This window comes from Bubalus bubalis, chromosome 17 (assembly GCF_019923935.1).
Source record: "Bubalus bubalis isolate 160015118507 breed Murrah chromosome 17, NDDB_SH_1, whole genome shotgun sequence".
Classification (NCBI taxonomy): domain Eukaryota; kingdom Metazoa; phylum Chordata; class Mammalia; order Artiodactyla; family Bovidae; genus Bubalus; species Bubalus bubalis.
Window position 1 is genome coordinate 19962122 of NC_059173.1, and position 17721 is coordinate 19979842.

The following is a 17721-nucleotide window of genomic DNA, read 5'->3' on the forward strand; positions in this document are numbered from 1 at the left end:
CAGGTGTTTCTTGACTTCCTACTTTTGCATTCCAGTCCCCTATAATGAAAAGGACATGTTTTTTGGGTGTTAGTTCTAAAAGGTCTTGTAGGTCTTCATAGAACCGTTCAACTTCAGCTTCTTCAGTGTTACTGGTTGGGGCATAGACTCTTTGTTTAAAATGTACGTAAATGTCTTTTGCAGTGTGATTTTCCAGCTGTCAGTATTTTGTGGCCCTCATCAGTGTTGACACTGTGGAACTGGCCTCTTGATTCTGATGGTCGCTCAGTGTGCTGTCCAGTGACCGAATCCACCGCAGTCTGTCTGTTCACACCCCGACATGCAGGCAGTGAGGTTGTTTCCGTGTGGGTGTGTGTTTAGTTGCTCAGTCATGTCCGACTCTTTTCGACCCCATGGACTGTAGTTCGCCAAGCTCCTCTGTCCATGGAATTCTCCAGGCAAGAATACTGGAGTGGGCTGCCATTTCCTACTCCAGGGGATCTATCTCCCCAGGGATGGAGTCCACTTCTCCTGCACTCCTGCATTGGCAGGCTGATTCTTCATGACTGAGCCACCTGGGAAGCCCTGGGGTTGTTTCTACACTCATTATTGTAGATGAGCCAGTGTCTTTATCATGAACAGGCTCCTGATCGCAGCTCTATCATAAAGAAAATTAGTTCAAGTAAACTTAGTCATTTTGGGGGTTATTTTGGGAAGATATCTGGCTTTGAAAGCATCTGATCTGAGTTCAAATCCCCATTTTGCTTTGTCTTAGCTCAGTGACCTTAATACAGTTATTTAACTTCTTTGAGCCTCAATTTCTTCACCTACAAATATATAATTAAAGCATCACAGTTGGGGCTTCCTTCATAGCTCAGATGATAAAACATCTGCCTCCAATGCAGGAGACCTGGGTTTGATCCCTGAGTTGGGAAGATCCATTGCAGAAGGAAATGGCAAGCCACTCCAGTATCCTTGCCTGGAAAACCTCATGGACAGACGAGCCTGGTGGGCTGCAGTCCATGGGGTCGCAAAGAGTCAGACACGACTGAGCGACTAACACACACACAGAGCATCACAATTCCTTGGTTTCAAGGGGATGTCGTAGGGCTTGGCCGCTAATGCGTATTTTGATGAGTGTTGGTTCTCTTTGTTATGAATTGATGGTCCTAAGTGTTGACGAGAATCAGGAGCATCTGGACCGTTCATTCACTGATGGTGGGAATGTAAATGGCAGAGCCATTTTGGAAAACACTTGGGTACTTTCTATTAAAAAACTGCTTAAAAAAAAAAGTTAAATATACACCTACCATATGACCCAGCTATTCTACTCCTGGAGAAATGGAAACATATGTACACATAAATATTCAAGCAGCTTTATTTTCACTAAACAAAACTGGGAACAACCTGAGTATGCTACAGAAGGTGGTTTATCCATACAATGGAGTACTTCTCAGCAATAAAAAGGAATGAACTATTTATACACATACAGCATGGATGTACCCCAAGATAATTATGCTGAGATAAGAAGCCAGACAGACAAAAGTATGTAATGCATTTATATAAAATTCTAGAAAATGCAAACTAATCTCCTGTGAGAGAAAGCAGATCAGTAGTTGTCTGGGAATGGGAAGGAGGGACTCTGAGAGGCAGGATTTCCCCAGGGAGACAGGCATGGCAAATGTGACCTGTATTCATCATGGGAATGGTTTCCTGGGTGTGTACACGTGCCAGAACTCACCAGATGTTAATTGTATATAGTTAGTTGTATGTTCACTGTGGAAAACTCACAGGTTGTACACATGTTATATACTGTGAAAAACTTTTAACACAAAGTAGAAAATTAAACAAGAATGAACAAACTAAGGTATATTTCCACATATTTTTGGAAGCTAACAGAGGACTTCCCTGGCGGTCCAGTGGTTAAGACTCTGTGCTCCCAGTGCAAAGGATCTAGGTTTGATCCCTGGTCAGGGAACTAACCTACATGCTCTATAGTGTGACCAAAAAATAAAAAATTAAACAATTTAAAAGCTAGCAAGCCTTAAGTGTTAAAGTTGCATTTTGTAAGTGTTTTGACTTGATAATTACAGCCTTGACAAGTTGATTTAAGAGAGGTAAACAATGCCTATGATTCTTTTATCACATGGGTGTTACTTAATTAGTTGTAGTAAGTTCTGTTGAAGTCAAATTACCTAGTCAAATAGGTTTTAAGAAAGAACTGAAATTTCGTTCTTTTAGTATTTAGTGTTCTGCTTTGGCGTATAACAAACACCTAAAGTCAAAGAACTAGTCATGAATAGTTGATGTTTGTGTCTGTTAGATTGTTTCTTGTAGACATAAATGTTGGAAAGTGTTTCTTGATTTCATCAGTGCTTGAACTGTGTTGTGTTCCCAGGATGATTTTTCTCCCACGAGTAAGCTTCAGCGTTTGCTGGCAGAATCCCGTCAGATGGTCACGGACCTGGAGCTGAGCACCCTGCTTCCCATCAGCTCTGAGAATCTCAGCACCAGCAAAAGTGTACGTGCTTCCTTTTCTTTTGACCCAACCTGTAGTATCTGAACATCTTCCGTCATTGTGTGCGAACGTCACTTTCTGTTAGAGTGATGGTGTCTTCATGTCTGGGGGAAGGGGTTAGCAGCCTGCGTTTAAGGAGGAACAGAATGTTGCCACAGATGTCACCACACCCGGACTTCCTCTTTCCAATTACCTGGGCACATGCACGTACATTCTGGGGGATTTTTAAAAGACATTTTATTATACAAAATTTCAAGTACAGATGTAGAAAGACTACTTCTAATCCCAGAGTTTCAGTAACCATCAGCTTTCTGCTGTCTTTGTTTCATCTTCCCCCATCGGTCCTGTTTTTTCCTGAAACATTTTAAAGCAAACCCTAGACATAATGTCAGGTTTCTCTGGTGGCTCAGTGGTAAAGAATCCACCTGCCAATGCAGGAGATGCAAGAGACATCTTGCATCTTGCATTCAATCCCTAGGTCAGGAAGATCCCCTGGAGTAGGAAATGGCAAGCCACTCTAGTATTCTTGCCTGGAAAATCCCATGGACAGAGGAGCCTGGCGGGTAGCTACAATCCGTGGGGTCACACAGAGTTGAACATGACTTAGCAAAAACAACAGACATCATGTCTTTTCACGCATATGTACTTCATTCTGTAGCTCTAACAGATAAAGACTTTTATTAGACCCAGCCAAATTCACAGTAACTTTTTAATATTGTCTAATGACTACACCACCTTAAGGTCTCCCTGTTTGTCTCAAAAGTATCTTTTTACTATTTGTTCAAATTAATACTCAATCAAGGTCCATATTTTGCACTTCAGTGAATCCCTAAGGTCTCTCTTCATCACTAACAGTTCCTTCTCCTTCCTTCCCTCCCTCTCTCCTTCCTTCCTCCTCTCTTCTTTCTCTTTTGTTTCATTTTTTAAAAAATATTTATTTGTTTGACTGTGCTGGGTCTTAGTTGCAGCGCGTGGGATCTTATCTTATTAGTTCCTCAACCAGAGATCAAACCTGGGCCCCCTCCATTGAGTGTAGAGTCTTAGCCACTAGACCACCAGAGAAGTCCTTCTGTCTTCGTCTTTTGATGCCACTTATCTGTGGGAGAAGCACTGGGTCATTGTCGCGTAGATTTGCCCAGGGACTGAGATGGGCTGGATGGCTTCACCCTCACTGTTGCGTCACACGTCCCTCTCGCCTCCAGATTCCTGTAAGCTGGTATTTCTCTCTAGTGACTTGTTTAGACTTGGGGTCAGTTTGGGTTCTTTTCATTGGCTTTGGCGCTACGCCCTCATGGTGACACCCAGTCTGCTGCCTGTGCATCGTATCAGGGGATCCTCCTGTCTGGTTGCCCCGCTTTTGAATGTCAGACTTAATGGGGAGATAATGGTCAGCCTGAGCTTTTTTATTATAGAGTTTCCCTAAAGTTCACTTAATGACTTTCGTGTTTCTTGATTGTTGTGCTTTAGATCTGTTGTTTCATTAGGGATTGCAAAATAGTCATTTTCTAAATCTATCCGTCTTTGAGGAGTGTGTCACACATTAATTCTAAACGCTTTCTCTGAGCACAGGAACATTGCAGTAGCAGTGATATAAGTTGCTTTGTAGATTTTATAGCCTGACATAAATAGTGAAAAGAACACTGAACTTGAAATCAGGGCACTAGAGTCCCAGTTTCCCAGTCTGTAAAATACAAGCTTGAGATGGGTACTATAAGATTCCAGGTCCATTAGTTGGATGCGCTGTAGACATAGTTCAAGATACTTGAAAGCCATTGAGTTAAACTTTTTTGTATCCCTGACCAAATAAAATTAGAAAGATCTGCAAGACATTGAAATACCATTTGTTAAAAAAATTCTTTAATTTATTTTTGGCCGCACTGTGTCTTAGTTGCAGCAGGCAGGATCTTTGCTGTAACAGACGGGATCTTTCATTTCAGCGCCCTGGCTTCTCTCTAGTTGTGGTGTGAGAGCTCAGGTGCCCTTCTGTCTGTGGGATTTTAGTTCACCAAAATCCCACAGATTTTTTTTTTTAACTTTTTTTACTTTGTATTGGGGTATAGCTGATTAACAATGTTGTGATAGTTTGAGGTGAACAGGGAAGGGACTCAGTCATACATATACATGTATCCATTTCCCCCCAAAACTCCCCTCCCATTCAGGCTATGGAAGATGGATTCTTACCACTGGGCCACTAGGGAAATCCTGAAATACCTCTTTTTTTTTTTCATCATTTATTTATTTGTTTATGGCTGCGCTGGGTCTTCATCGCTGCACCTGGGGCTTTCTCCAGTTTTGGTGAGCGGGGGCTACTCTGGCTGCAGTGTGTGGGCTCCGCGTCGCAGTGGTTGCTCTTGTTGCAGAGCACGAGCCCTGTGCACAGGCTAAGGAGCTGCGGTGCACAGGCTGGGTTGCTCTGCAGCATGTGGGATCTTCCTGGACCAGGGATTGAACCTGCGTCTCCTGCATTGGTAGGCAGATTCTTAACCACTGAGCCACCAGGAAAGCCCTTAATGCCTATATGCAGGCGTACATGTGTGCGAAGTTGCTTCAGTCGTGTCCAACTCTTTGTGACCCACTGGACTACAGCCCACTAGGCTCCTCTGCCCATGAGACTCTTCAGATAAGAATGTTGGAGGGTTGCCATTCCCTTCTCTAGGGCATCTTCCCAACCCTGGGATCGAACCCACATCTCTTATGTCTCCTGCATTGGCAGGTGGGTTCTTGACCACTAGCGCCACCTGGGAAACACTAGACTCAGTGGTAAAGAATCTGCCTGCCAAGCAAGAGACGTGGGTTCAGTCCCTGGGTTGGGAAGATCCCCTGGAGGAGGAAATGGCAACCCACTCTAGCATCCCTGCCTGGGAAATCCCATGGACAGAGGATCCTGGCGGGCTACAGTCCATGGGGTCAAAAAAGAATTGGAACCAACTTAGCTACTGAACAACCACCACCAACATCCCTCTCAAGATATAGAACATCTCCATCACCCCAGAAAGTTCCCTCATGGTCTTTGGAGTGAATCTTTCCCTACCTCCACCCTAGGCAACTACTGATTTGACTTTTATCATTAGGGAACAGTTTTGCCTGTTCTAGAACTTCATATAAATGCAATGATACAGGTTTTACTGTTATTTTATGACCAACCTAGACAGCATATTCGGAGAAGGCAATGGCAACCCACTCCAGTACTCTTGCCTAGAAAATCCCATGGACAGAGGAGCCTGGTGGGCTGCAGTCCATGGGGTCGCTAGGAGTCAGACACGACTGAGCGACTTCACTTTCACTTTTCACTTCCATGCATTGGAGAAGGAAATGGCAACCCACTCCAGTGTCCTTGCCTGGAGAATCCCAGGGACGGGGGAGCCTTGTGGGCTGATGTCTCTGGGGTCACACAGAGACGACTGAAGTGACTTAGCAGCAGCAGCAGACAGCATATTAAAAAACAGAGACATTACTTTGCCAACAAAGGTCCGTCTAGTCAAAGCTATGATTTTTCCAGGAGTCATGTATGGATGTAAGAGCTGAACTATAAAGAAAGCTGAATGCTGAAGAATTGATGCTTTTAAACTGTGGTGTTACGGAGAACACTCTTGAGAGTCCCTTGGACTGCAAGGAGATCCAACCAGTCCATCCTAAAGGAAAGCAGTCCTGAATATTCATTGCAAGGACTGATGCTGAAGCTGAAACTCCAATACTTTGGCCACCTGATGCAAAGAACTGACTCATTGGAAAAGACTGCTGGGAAAGATTGAAAGCAGGAGGGGGAGGGGACGACAGAGGATGAGATGGCTGGATGGCATCACCGACTCGATGGACATGAGTTTGAGTAAACTCCGGGAGTTGGTGATGGACAGGGAGGCCTGGCGTGCTGCAGTCCATGGGGTCACAAAGAGTCGGACACAACTAAGCGACCAAAGTAACTGACTGACTTACAGGTTGTACTCCTTATCTAGCTTCTTTCAGTAGAATTATTTTGAGATTCATACGTTGAATTCATTCATTCATTCATATGTTGCTGTTTATCAGTATTTCACTCTTTTTTATTGCTGATTAGCATTCCATTGTATGAAAAGACCACAGTTTGTTTATTTGCCCGTTGATGGGCTATTTGGGTTGTTACCAGTTTTGGACTATCATAAGTAAAGCTGTGAACATTTCACACACACAAGCCTTTTTTTTAAATTAACATATGTCTTCATTTCTCTAAGGGTAAATACCTAGAATTGCTAGTTATAGCATTTAAATTTTTAATAAACTGCCAAGTCATTTTTCAGAGTGGTTGGTACCATTTTATGTCCCTCCCAGCCCTGTATGAAAGACCTAGGTTCTCCACAGCCTCACACAACCGTGGTTTTTTTTTTAATTATTAATTTTTGGCTGCACTGGGTCTTCATTGCTGCTCACTGGCTTTCTCTAGTTGTGGTGAGCGGGGGGCACTCTCTGTTTGTGGGGTGCCAGCTTCTCATTGTGGTGGCTTCTCTTGCTGCAGAGCAGAGGCTCTTGTGTACTGGTTCAGTAGTTGAGGCTCAGTAGTAGTCACTCCGTGGCATATGGAGTCCTCCTGGACCCAGCAATCAAGTCGTTGTCCCCTGCTTTGGAAGGCGGAGTGTTAACCACTGGACCACCAGGGAAGTCCCTGACCTCAGTGTTGTCAGTCCATTTGATTTTAGCCATTCTAGTATATTTGACATAGCACCTCACTGCCATTGACTAATTTGCATTTTCCTGATAACCTAACGACAAGCATCTTCATGCACTCCTTGGCCCTTCAGGTGTCTTCCCCTTCTCCTATGTACTCTGTTTTCCCAGCATCTCTAGAATCAGTGAATCCGTTCAGTTCAGTTCCGTAGCTCAGTTATGTCCGACTCTTTGCGACTCCATGAACCACATAATGCCAGGCCTCCCTGTCCATCACCAACTCCTGGAGTCCACCCAAACTCATGTCCATCAAGTCAGTGATGCCATCCAACCATCTAATCCTCTGTCGTCCCCTTCTCCTCCTGCCCTCAATCTTTCCAAGCATCAGGGTCTTATCTAATGAGTCAGCTCTTTGCATGAGGTGGCCAAAGTATTGGAGTTTCAACTTCAGCATCAGTCATTCCAATGAACACCCAGGACTGATCTCCTTTAGGATGGACTGGTTGGATCTCCTTGCAGTCCAAGGGACTCTCAAGAGTCTTCTCCAACACCACAGTTCAAAAGCATCAATTCTTCTGTGCTCAGCTTTCTTTATAGTCCAACTCTCACATCCATACATGACCATTGGAAAAACCATAGCTTTGACTAGATGGACCTTTGTTGGCAAAGTAATGTCTCTGCTTTTGAATATGCTATCTAGGTTGGTCATAACTTTCCTTCCAAGGAGTAAGTGTCTTTTAATTTCATGGCTGCAATCACCATCTGCAGTGATTTTGGAGCCCCCCAAAATAAAGTCAGCCAGTTTCCACTGTTTCCACTGTTTCCCCATCTATTTGCCATGAAGTGATGGGACCGGATGCCATGATCTTAGTTTCTGAATGTTGAGCTTTAAGCCAACTTTTTCACTCTCCTCTTTCACTTTCATCAAGAGGCTCTTTAGTTCTTCACTTTCTGCAATAAGGGTGGTGTCATCTGCATATCTGAGGTTATTGATATTTCTCCCGACGATCTTGATTCCAGCTTGTGCTTCCTCCAGCCCAGCGTTTCTCATGATGTACTCTGCATAGAAGTTAAATAAGCAGGGTGACAATGTATATCCTTAATGTATTCCTTTTCCTATTTGGAACTAGTCTGTTGTTCCATGTCCAGTTCTAACTGTTGCTTCCTGACCTGCATACAGATTTCTCAGGAGGCAGGTCAGGTGGTCTGGTATTTCCATCTCTTGAAGAATTTCCCACAGTTTATTGTGATCCACACAGTCAAAAGCTTTGGCATAGTCAATAAAGCAGAAATAGATGTTTTTTTGGAACTCTCTTGCTTTTTCCATGATCCAGCAGATGTTGGCAATTTGATCTCTGGTTCCTCTGCCTTTTCTAAAACCAGCTTGAACATCAGGAAGTTCACGGTTCACATATTGCTGAAGCCTGGCTTGGAGAATTTTAAGTATTACTTTACTAGCGTGTGAGATGAGTGCAATTGTGCGGTAGTTTGAGCATTCTTTGGCATTGGCTTTCTTAGGTATTGGAATGAAAACTGACCTTTTCCAGTCCTGTGGCCACTTCTGAGTTTTCCAAATTTGCTGGCATATTGAGTGCAGCACTTTCACAGCATCATCTTTCAGGATTTGAAATAGCTCCACTGGAATTCCATCACCTCCACTAGAATCAGTGAATAATACATTGGAAAGTATATGACATCTGAAGGCAGTATTTTTGCCAACTTAATGATTATCTGATTCTAGCTGTGGGATGTTAAGCAAGAGATTTAATCACTTTCCCTCTCCTGTGAAAGGAATGTTGCGATGAGATCTTCTGGATCTTTCCAGCTCAAAAATTCTTTTAAACCAAGTTTTCAGTAACCTTTTCACTAACCTGAAGTGTCTTTAAGTCCTTTGCCCATTTTAAATATGAGTTGTTGGTATTTCCTAGGAGGATTTTTTTCTTGACAAAATCTTTGCAGCATCGTGAAGTTGTTTATTTACATTGGGGTAGAACATTTTTAAGTATTGGTAAGAGTTTTTAAAGTTTTTAACAGCATTTATTGAGGTATAGTTCACCTATCTGTAGCCTCCCCCATGTAGAAGTGTATACAGTTCAGTGGTTTAGTATATTTACAAAGTTGCGCAACCGTCAGCGTGATCCAGCTTTAGAACCTTTTCATCATTCCAGAAGAACCTTGCACCCACTGGCAGTTACTCCCCATTTTACTTCCCCTCCCCGCTTCAGGCCGATGTTCATCTACTTTCTGTCCTTGCGGATTTGTTGGGCAGAGATTTTTCATCAGAGTTTGTTGAATAGAATTCAGAAGATCCATAAATTTTGATGGAGGGGTAAAAATTACACATTAGGTTATTTTTGTTAATCTCTAATTGAAATAGAGCACGTCTTTCAATTACGAATATAGGAAATGAGCCATCTTCACACCTGCTACTTATGATCTTGTTATTAGTAGAAATAACAAGTAATTCTACCACATTGCAGTTATTACTGGTGTCTTGAAATATCATTTACACTAAGTACTGTGTCAGAATTACAGACCACTAGGCCTGCTGCTAGACCTTATTATTTAATGCCCTAATAAAGAAGGCTATATACTATTGTATCACAGTCTTATTTAGTATTTTGATAACCACAGTTATAGCTTCCATAATGCAACATATGGGTTCCTAAAAATCACCACACAGTGCAAAACTGCACAATAAAAACCATACAATTTATGGGGAAAATGGGATTTGGAACATAGCCTCAAAACCTTTATCAGTGACACATCTTGAAAAGGACATTTAAATGGTAGGACAGCTTTATGCATGTGTTAAGAAACACACAAATATTGCCATAAATGTGGCACTTGACCCTGAGAAAGCCCTGAAGTTTGCAGGTAGAATTGGGCATCGGAGAGGCTGCAGTCTGTGACTCACTGGAAAGTGGCAGGAGGAGGGCAATTGGTTAGAAAGTCATAGCAGCGGGTGTGGATGTGTTTCATGACACCCCCGGGGCGAGAGCTGGTGGGCGTTGGAGGGGTCTGGAAGTAGGGGTGAGTATATTCCTACATGACCCAGCCCAGTTCACCTAGGGTTTCTTGTGGACAAAAATTAGGCATTAACAAATGCAAACAACTCAAGTCATTCTTAGATATATCAGATGAATTGGAACAAATGTGTGTTTTCAAAACAAGTGTCATAGCAGAACCAGCTATGCTTCAGAGTCATCCTTCTGACAGCTCCTACTCACCCTCATGGCCTCGGGTTCTTCTCTTAACCTCCTCTTCGGGGTTTCATGTTAATTCCTAAGATGTAATCAGGAGCTCTCACTTTTGTCCTCATAGCACCGCTGGGGGGTGGGGGTGTGTGTCAGAGTGCGTGTCCCGGCACATGACAGCTGGGAACATCCATGGGTCTCTGCTCCCGCTTTAGCACCTTTAGGAGCCTCAGTCACTCATCCTAGCCCCCACCCCCCGGTGTAGCACAGGCCATACCTGCTACAGAGTATGCTTGGTAAATACCGTGAATGGAGCTGATAGGAGTTCAGGAAGAATGCAGAAGGGTGACCACAGGTGTAGATGGAAAAAATGCTACAGCTATTCAAGTTTGGTGAAAACTTGGTTTAAGAGAATTTTTGAGCTAGAAAGATCCAGAAGAGAGATCTCATCACAACCATTCCTTTTACAGGAGAGGGAAAGTGATTAAATCTCTTGCTTAACATCCCAGCTAGAATCAGATAATCATTTAGTTGGCAAAAATACTGCTTTCAGATGTAATATATTTTCCAATGGATTATTCACTGATTCTAGAGATGTTGGGAAAGTAAAATTTAACTAACAGAAATCTACTTGGCAGTGCACTTTGCAAATTCTGCCCCTCTGGCCCTTTGAGTGGAGTATTGCTGGTTACAGAAAATAGTACATAATTTTGTAAAAAATTCTTAATTTTTGCAGCAAGGAAGCAGGATAAGTTTTGAGCAGCCTGTCTGCTTCCCCAAGATTTTGCCATCTGTCGCTAAACACAAAGGTCTTAATTGAAAGCCTGTCTCTGAAATAGGCATTCTCACATTGCTGGGGAAGCACAAAGTACTTCTGTCCTTCTGGCAAGGAACCTGTCAATGTTGTCTAAAACTTGCCCTGGCAGCATCACTTTGGGACTCTCTCATTCACATACAGCTGTGTATATGTAAAATGGTATATGGACAGGTTTTTCACAGCAGCCTTGCTTTATTTTTATATTATTATTTGTAAAATATTTGTTTTTACTTATTCATTTATTTGGCTGCACCAGGTCTTAGTTGTGGCATACGAACTCTTAGTTGCAGCTTGTGGGATCTAGCTTCCCCGATGAGGGGTCGAACCTAGGCCCACTGTATTGGGAGCGTGGAGTCTTAGCCACTGGACCACCAGGAAAGTCCCATGGCAGCATTGCTTTATAACAGCCAAAGTTAGGAACTGATCTGAGTGTCCAGCAAGAAGAATCTGAGTGAATAGCTGTGGCCTGTCCACCAACGGAATATGACCCTGAGACAGAACAGGAAGGTCGTAGGTGCGGAGATGTTTCCAGGATATTCAGTTCAGTCACTCAGTCGTGTCCGACTCTTTGTGACCCCGTGGACTGTAGCACACCAGACTTCCCTGTCCATCACCAACTCCGAGAGCTTGCTCAAACTCATGTTCATTGAGTTGGTGATGCCATCTAACCGTCTCATCCTCTGTCATCCCCTTCTCCTCGGCCCTCAATCTTGCCCAGCATCAGGGTCTTTTTCAGCATGTACTAGTGAGTGAGAGGAGACAGGATCCTGAAAGCTTCATGTGGTATTCTACACATGAGGTGGGAACAGGAATCTGTCTATGTATATATGTTCAAACCATGCTCTTTAAAAAACATTAATTTAAAAATAGAGGAAAAAAAGGAATGAGTGAGACAGCACAGCTGCCGCACCATCAGCAGCAGACCTCCCGCGGGGTGGGGTGGGTTTCAGTTTCAGCCTGAAACTGAAGTCGGAGTTTTGACCCGAACACAGGACTCAGTCTCCTCATCAGTAGTTGGCAGCTGTTGGGATTACCTGTCAAGGTTCTTAACTTTTTCTGTGGCAGGCTGGTAAAGCCTATGGATCCCTTTTAGAATCATCTTTTTAATTTTATTTTAGTATCATTAAAAAAAAATTTACTTATTTATTTTTGGCTGTGCCATGAGGCATGGAAGTGTGGAGTCTTAACCACTGGACCACCAGGGAAGTCCCCCCTAGAAAAATGAAGTAAAATACATCATATTGTAAAATACATAGGAAGGCTATCCCAGTAGAGAGGAGAGCAGCGTGATTAAGAGCCCAGGGGTCTGGAAGCACCAAGAAGAATCCCAACATGGCTCAAAGGCTGGCCCCGTGGGAAGATGAGGCGGCGAGCAAGCCCAGGTTCACCACTGGAGTCTACCAGTGTCTTTTCAAGTATCCTCCTCCTCTTCTTTCCTTCTTCTTTTTTAATATCTCCCCAAAGCCTAACCATATTACGCCCTCAGTAGGCACTGTGCTGAATTAAAGCGTTGCTCAGAGTTGTGGAGTCTTCTTGATGACCCTTGTCCTCACTGCAGGCTCACCGCAGAGTCTATATTAAGGCTGACAGAGAGCCAGTTATATTTGGGCGTTAGCTGACTCCCAGGGTTTAGCCATAACACGCATACGGTAAAGCAAATAGAACATTCCAACTGCAGGCTTAGAGACAGAGGGGCCCCACACATGAGCAGGAAATCAGTCCATCTTTGTTGGCTGGCTGGCTGATGGTTGTATGAAATTGCTTCATTGTATTTCATTAATTCCCTAAGGTCTTTTAAAGGCATTTCTGCTGTATTTGTGTATTGTCCTCCTAAGTATTTTCTTATTCCATCCTGGGTACTCATTGGGAGTTGTTTTGTAGAATATGGAAGTCTCAGAAGAGTCAGCTGAAAAAAATATCCCTCTCGGTAACTGAAGAAAACAAAAGTTAACTTCAGTGTTCATCGTGATCATGGGTAAGTCACCTTTCCTTATCTCACCTTATATTTATATTTAATAAGTAACTTGGGAACATTGATAATCTAGAAGCACAGCAATGAGTTTGACCCCTAGTCCTTTCTCTCTTGCCTGACCTATTTATACACATCTTCTAAATTTAATTAGAGTCAAATGTCAGTTACTTATAAGAGAAATGCAGATCCAAAAGTTCTTGTTGTCAGTACCTAGAATTTTAAGCCTAAAGAAGTGAATGCATATACCTTTCAAACTCCTATGTCAGTATTTTCATCCGAATGTCTGTCTGAAAAGAAGTCTTTCCATGGGGTTTCAAGTATTCTAAAAAAGGCTTATTGACCCAGGAAGCACTTTCTTGATTTGTGTTTCCTTCTATCGAACCTTCATTTCCTATGCCAAGTTTCTTTAGAAGCCAGTTTGATAAGTTAAAATATAAAATCATCTCAGTTGTTTTCCACTTAAGCATAAGAACATTTTTTACAATTGTGAACGCACCAAGCGTAAGCAGCCCTCTCTCCCTGTCTTCTTTCTCTTTCCTGAGAAGTCCTCATATTTCTAATAGTTTGCATGACCTTATGTTGTTGAGAATCAAGACTGTATAGTTCATTTTTTTTTTTAGAAGCTGGGAGCTTATCGCACACCATCCAGTGCTCATTGATTTTGATTTGATTAACTGTGTTTCCTTCCCACAGAAGCTGATTTCTCATCCATGTGGAAGGCAGGAAGCAGACATTCATACCTAATACTTAGCCTTGAAAACAAAAAGCGGATGGTAATCCTTTGTAAGCAACATCTAATACCAAAGGGGAGCTGAAACCGAAAGTTAATTTTTAAACATCTATATCTTGTTTGTCTTCAGGTTAGCCATTTTCATGTGGAAGAAATATTTTTCATGTGTAAGAAATGAGACCTAATTGTATATTATATGTAATATGCCAACTTGGAATTTATGCTTACAGAGAAAAAGCCTTCTCTATAAAGACGCTGACTCTGGTTAAATACTCCAGAAGCTCTATAAAAGTGTGAACATCAAATGGAGAATCCATGCATAAAAAATGCTGTTTTAGCCATCTGATTTTTTAAAACCTGTGCATACATTTACATTATAGCCAGTAGCTTATCAGTGTCAGCTCCAAATATATGAGAAATAGTTTTCCCTTGTAGTTTTAGCCCTGAACTTGGCTGTGTAAATAGCCATAAAGTGATACAATATAAAACCTTTTTAACTGCAAACTATCTCTTGGGTTACTGACAGTCGAGGTCCTTCAGTCCCAAAAGCTGAGCAGAGCTCCCTCTTGTCTGGATCAGTAGTAGTCCCATCAACTTATACAAACCAAAGCTCGCTGGAAGATCAAGTTTTATATGCATTTTTTTTTTTAATCCTTGAAGACTGAAACTTCTGTTTTAACCTGTAAAGTAATTTAATTTTTTAAAGAATATAATGATCAGCTTCAGTCAATAAAAAATATTTTTAATAATAAAAATAGTTTTTTGGGGTTTCTTTTTCTGACACAGGAGCAAAATAAGGACGGTTACTCTCTTGAAACCAAACCTGGCAAGTTAATTTCCTGAGGAATGGGAATGCAGTTTTTTTAAGCATTGCCGATATCAAAGTTCTATTGTGCTTATCAATGCCCCTTTGTTAAAAGGTTTCAGTGCTACTTCAGAGATGATTTTCATGAGAGTGGAGGAGCCACCCCATTTAGCCTTTTTAATGAGGGTGCTGAAAAGAGAAATTGGGTGAAGTTTGGCTATGCTCTTTATAAACGCTTGCTTTCTCCCCCAGGCTAGGCTAGTTTATACAGGGCAAAACTGAGAAAGGTCCTGTGTATTCGATTGTGAACGATTGCCTCCAAGTTAGAAACCCAGAATGTCCCTGGAGAGGCCGACTTTCTGAGAAACAAAATATTAAATTTTCTCCTTCTCTTCATGATAGGTTCACGGCTGCACGTCAACTTACCTAGTGAAAAGAGAAAACACTGATGAGATGCTAAGAACACTTTCAGGGACCTGAAGGATTTGAAAAAAGTCCAGTTGTTTTGTAACTAAATGTCTTTTAGCTCATAGAGTTATAGTATCTACCCATACCTATTCTTACCCATCCATATTCTTGTGTATTACAGTACATGCATTTCAAAAATGGAAACCTTAGTATTATCAATTTCTGTCTCTCAACCCTAGTTATTTAAGTCCATAAGCAATTTCTGTGAAAGAGAGGCAGCCTTTGGTTACAAGATAAAACTAGATTTCAGCCTTTATATTTTGTCATCAACATTTTTCATCTTGAAAGGGGAATTCCCTGGCAGTCCAGTGGGTAGGACTCTCTGTTTTCACGGCCAAGGGTGAGGGTTTGGTTCCTGGTTGGGGAAGTGGTTTTTCCGGTAGTCATGTATGGATGTGAGAGTTGGACTATAAAAAAAGCTCATTGCCGAAGAATTGAAGATTTTGAACTGTGGTGTTGGAGAAGACTCTTGAGAGTCCTTTGGACTGCAAGGAGATCAAACCAGTCAATCCTAAATGAAATCAGTTCTGAATATTCATTGGCAGGACTGATGCTGAAGCTGAAACTCCAATACTTTGGCCACGTGACACGAAGAACTGACTCATTTGAAAAGACCCTGATGCTGGGAAAGATGGAAGGCAGGAGGAAAAGGGGATGACAGAGGATGAGATGGTTGGATGATATCACTGACTCGATGGACTTGAGTTTGAGCAAGCTCCGGGAGTTGGTGATGGACAGGGAAGCCTGGCGTGCTGCAGTCCATGGGGTCACAAAGAGTCGGACACAACTGAGCGACTGAACTGAACTGGGAAAGTAGGATCCCATAGGCCATTCAGTGGCCAAAAAAGGAGGCAACTGAATTGTACTATAATTTGCCTGCCAGAAATTATCTCAGCCTTCAAAAAAGACTGATGGAAGTGTATTTTTAGAGTTTGTGAACAGATCTATTAAATAGAAATAACCCAAAAGAAAGAAATTCTGAATAAAGATAATACCGAAATTCTGAATACAAGATAATACTTAACAGTTTTACCTTAAAAGTGCTGATAGAATGAAAAGGATTGAGGGTCACTATGGGGTAAACTTGGTTTATTTCAGGAAACGTGGCTGAGGTTTAGAACCTTGTGTGTGTGTGAATCGCTCAGTCGTGTCTGACTCCTTGTGACAATATGGACTATAGCCCACCAGGCCCCTCTGTCCATGGGATCTCCCAGGCAAGAATACTGGAGTGGGTGGCCATTTCCTTCTCCAGGGGATCTTCCCGACCCAGAGATTGAACCTGGTTCTTCTGCATTCACAGGCAGGTTGTTTACCGTCTAAGCCACAGGGAAGCCCCAGAACTTTGTGTATACCATTGATCCTGGATTGATCTGGAGTTGTTCTTGGTGACCTTGATCTGAGATTTTCCTTCTCTGGTGAGATACCAGTAGCTACAGTGGCTGTTTCCAAGCCATGCATCTTTGTTTCTCTTGAGCCATGTGATGACAATTCTGTTGGGGTCCATTTCAAAAAGGTTCATCATTCTGGGCCAAACAGAATCATCATAGTAACCACTACATACGTGATACAGAACAATGAATACAATCAGATTAAGAAACCAGACACATTAATCAGAATCACAGCTGACAAGGTAGGTTAAAAACCAGAATGGTCTTTGAGAGAACTTCATCAAATGAGGGCACATTAGTCAGTCCTGTAAATGATGATTTCTGGGTCCTCAGCCAAATGCACGCTTACGAGGTCTAGCAAAGAGACAAAATAATTTGAGCTCGCATTAAATATTGTTTTGCTGGCCACTGCAGACACAACAGGGAGCAAAGCAGACTCAATCTTTGTTTACAGTCTAGTGAAGTTGTTTAGTTGTTAAGTCATGTCCAACTCTTGTGTGACCCCATGGGCTGTAGCCCCCCAGGATCCTCTGTCCATGGGATTTCCAGGCAAGAATACTGGAGTGGGTTCTCCATTTCCTTCTCCAGGGGATCTTCCTGACTCAGGGAGCAAACCCATGTCTCCTGATTTGGCAGATGGGTTCTTTACCACTGAGCCACCAGGGATGCCCATCTAATGGAAGAGACAGATCTTAATCAAATCACAAATAGGTTGTGAAAACCTGGTAAGTGCTACAAAAAATAAAGCTTTGAACTACTGTGTCAGCATACAATAGGAGCATAGGTCAAGAGTGGAGGGTTCAGGGAAGGCTTCCCTGAGGAAGTGGCATCTGAACTAAGCCTAAAGATAAGTAGATGCTGACTGGCAAACAGGAAGAAAAAGAGCATTCCAGATAAATGGTAACAGCATGTGCAAAGGCCCTGAGGTAGAAAGGAGCGTGGTACATTTTCTGACCTGATGGACTAGGATGGAGCAAGATGAAGCAGGAAAGAGAGGCTGGGACACCAGATCAGACACACGTCAAGGAGGCAGCATGGGAATTACAGCACCATCATTTACTAAGTCCAATGATGTAAACTCTACTGTTTGCTTTCTTGGTTTTCCTTGTAGTCAGGTCTAAGTTATCCAGTTATCCTAAATGCTCCTAAATATCCAATGTCCTAAATGCTTTGCCCTTGTAATGGCCCAGGGGAAGCATTAAACAGCAC

General features: G+C 42.4%; 1 protein-coding gene across 17 annotated transcripts in view; it reads left to right on the top strand.

The window, feature by feature from the left end:
- CCDC62 (coiled-coil domain containing 62) overlaps window positions 1-14606 on the top strand; it is a 45354-nt gene extending 30748 nt beyond the window's left edge. For all 17 annotated transcript variants that reach the window (XM_044930247.2, XM_044930243.2, XM_044930249.2 and 14 more), the window contains 3 exons: window positions 2378-2500; window positions 13031-13124; window positions 13815-14606. In XM_044930247.2, the coding sequence (XP_044786182.2) occupies window positions 2378-2500; window positions 13031-13084 (177 nt within the window). In that variant the 3' untranslated portion in view covers window positions 13085-13124; window positions 13815-14606. The remainder of the gene's footprint in view (window positions 1-2377; window positions 2501-13030; window positions 13125-13814) is intronic.
- The last annotated feature ends 3115 nt before the right edge of the window (window positions 14607-17721 follow it).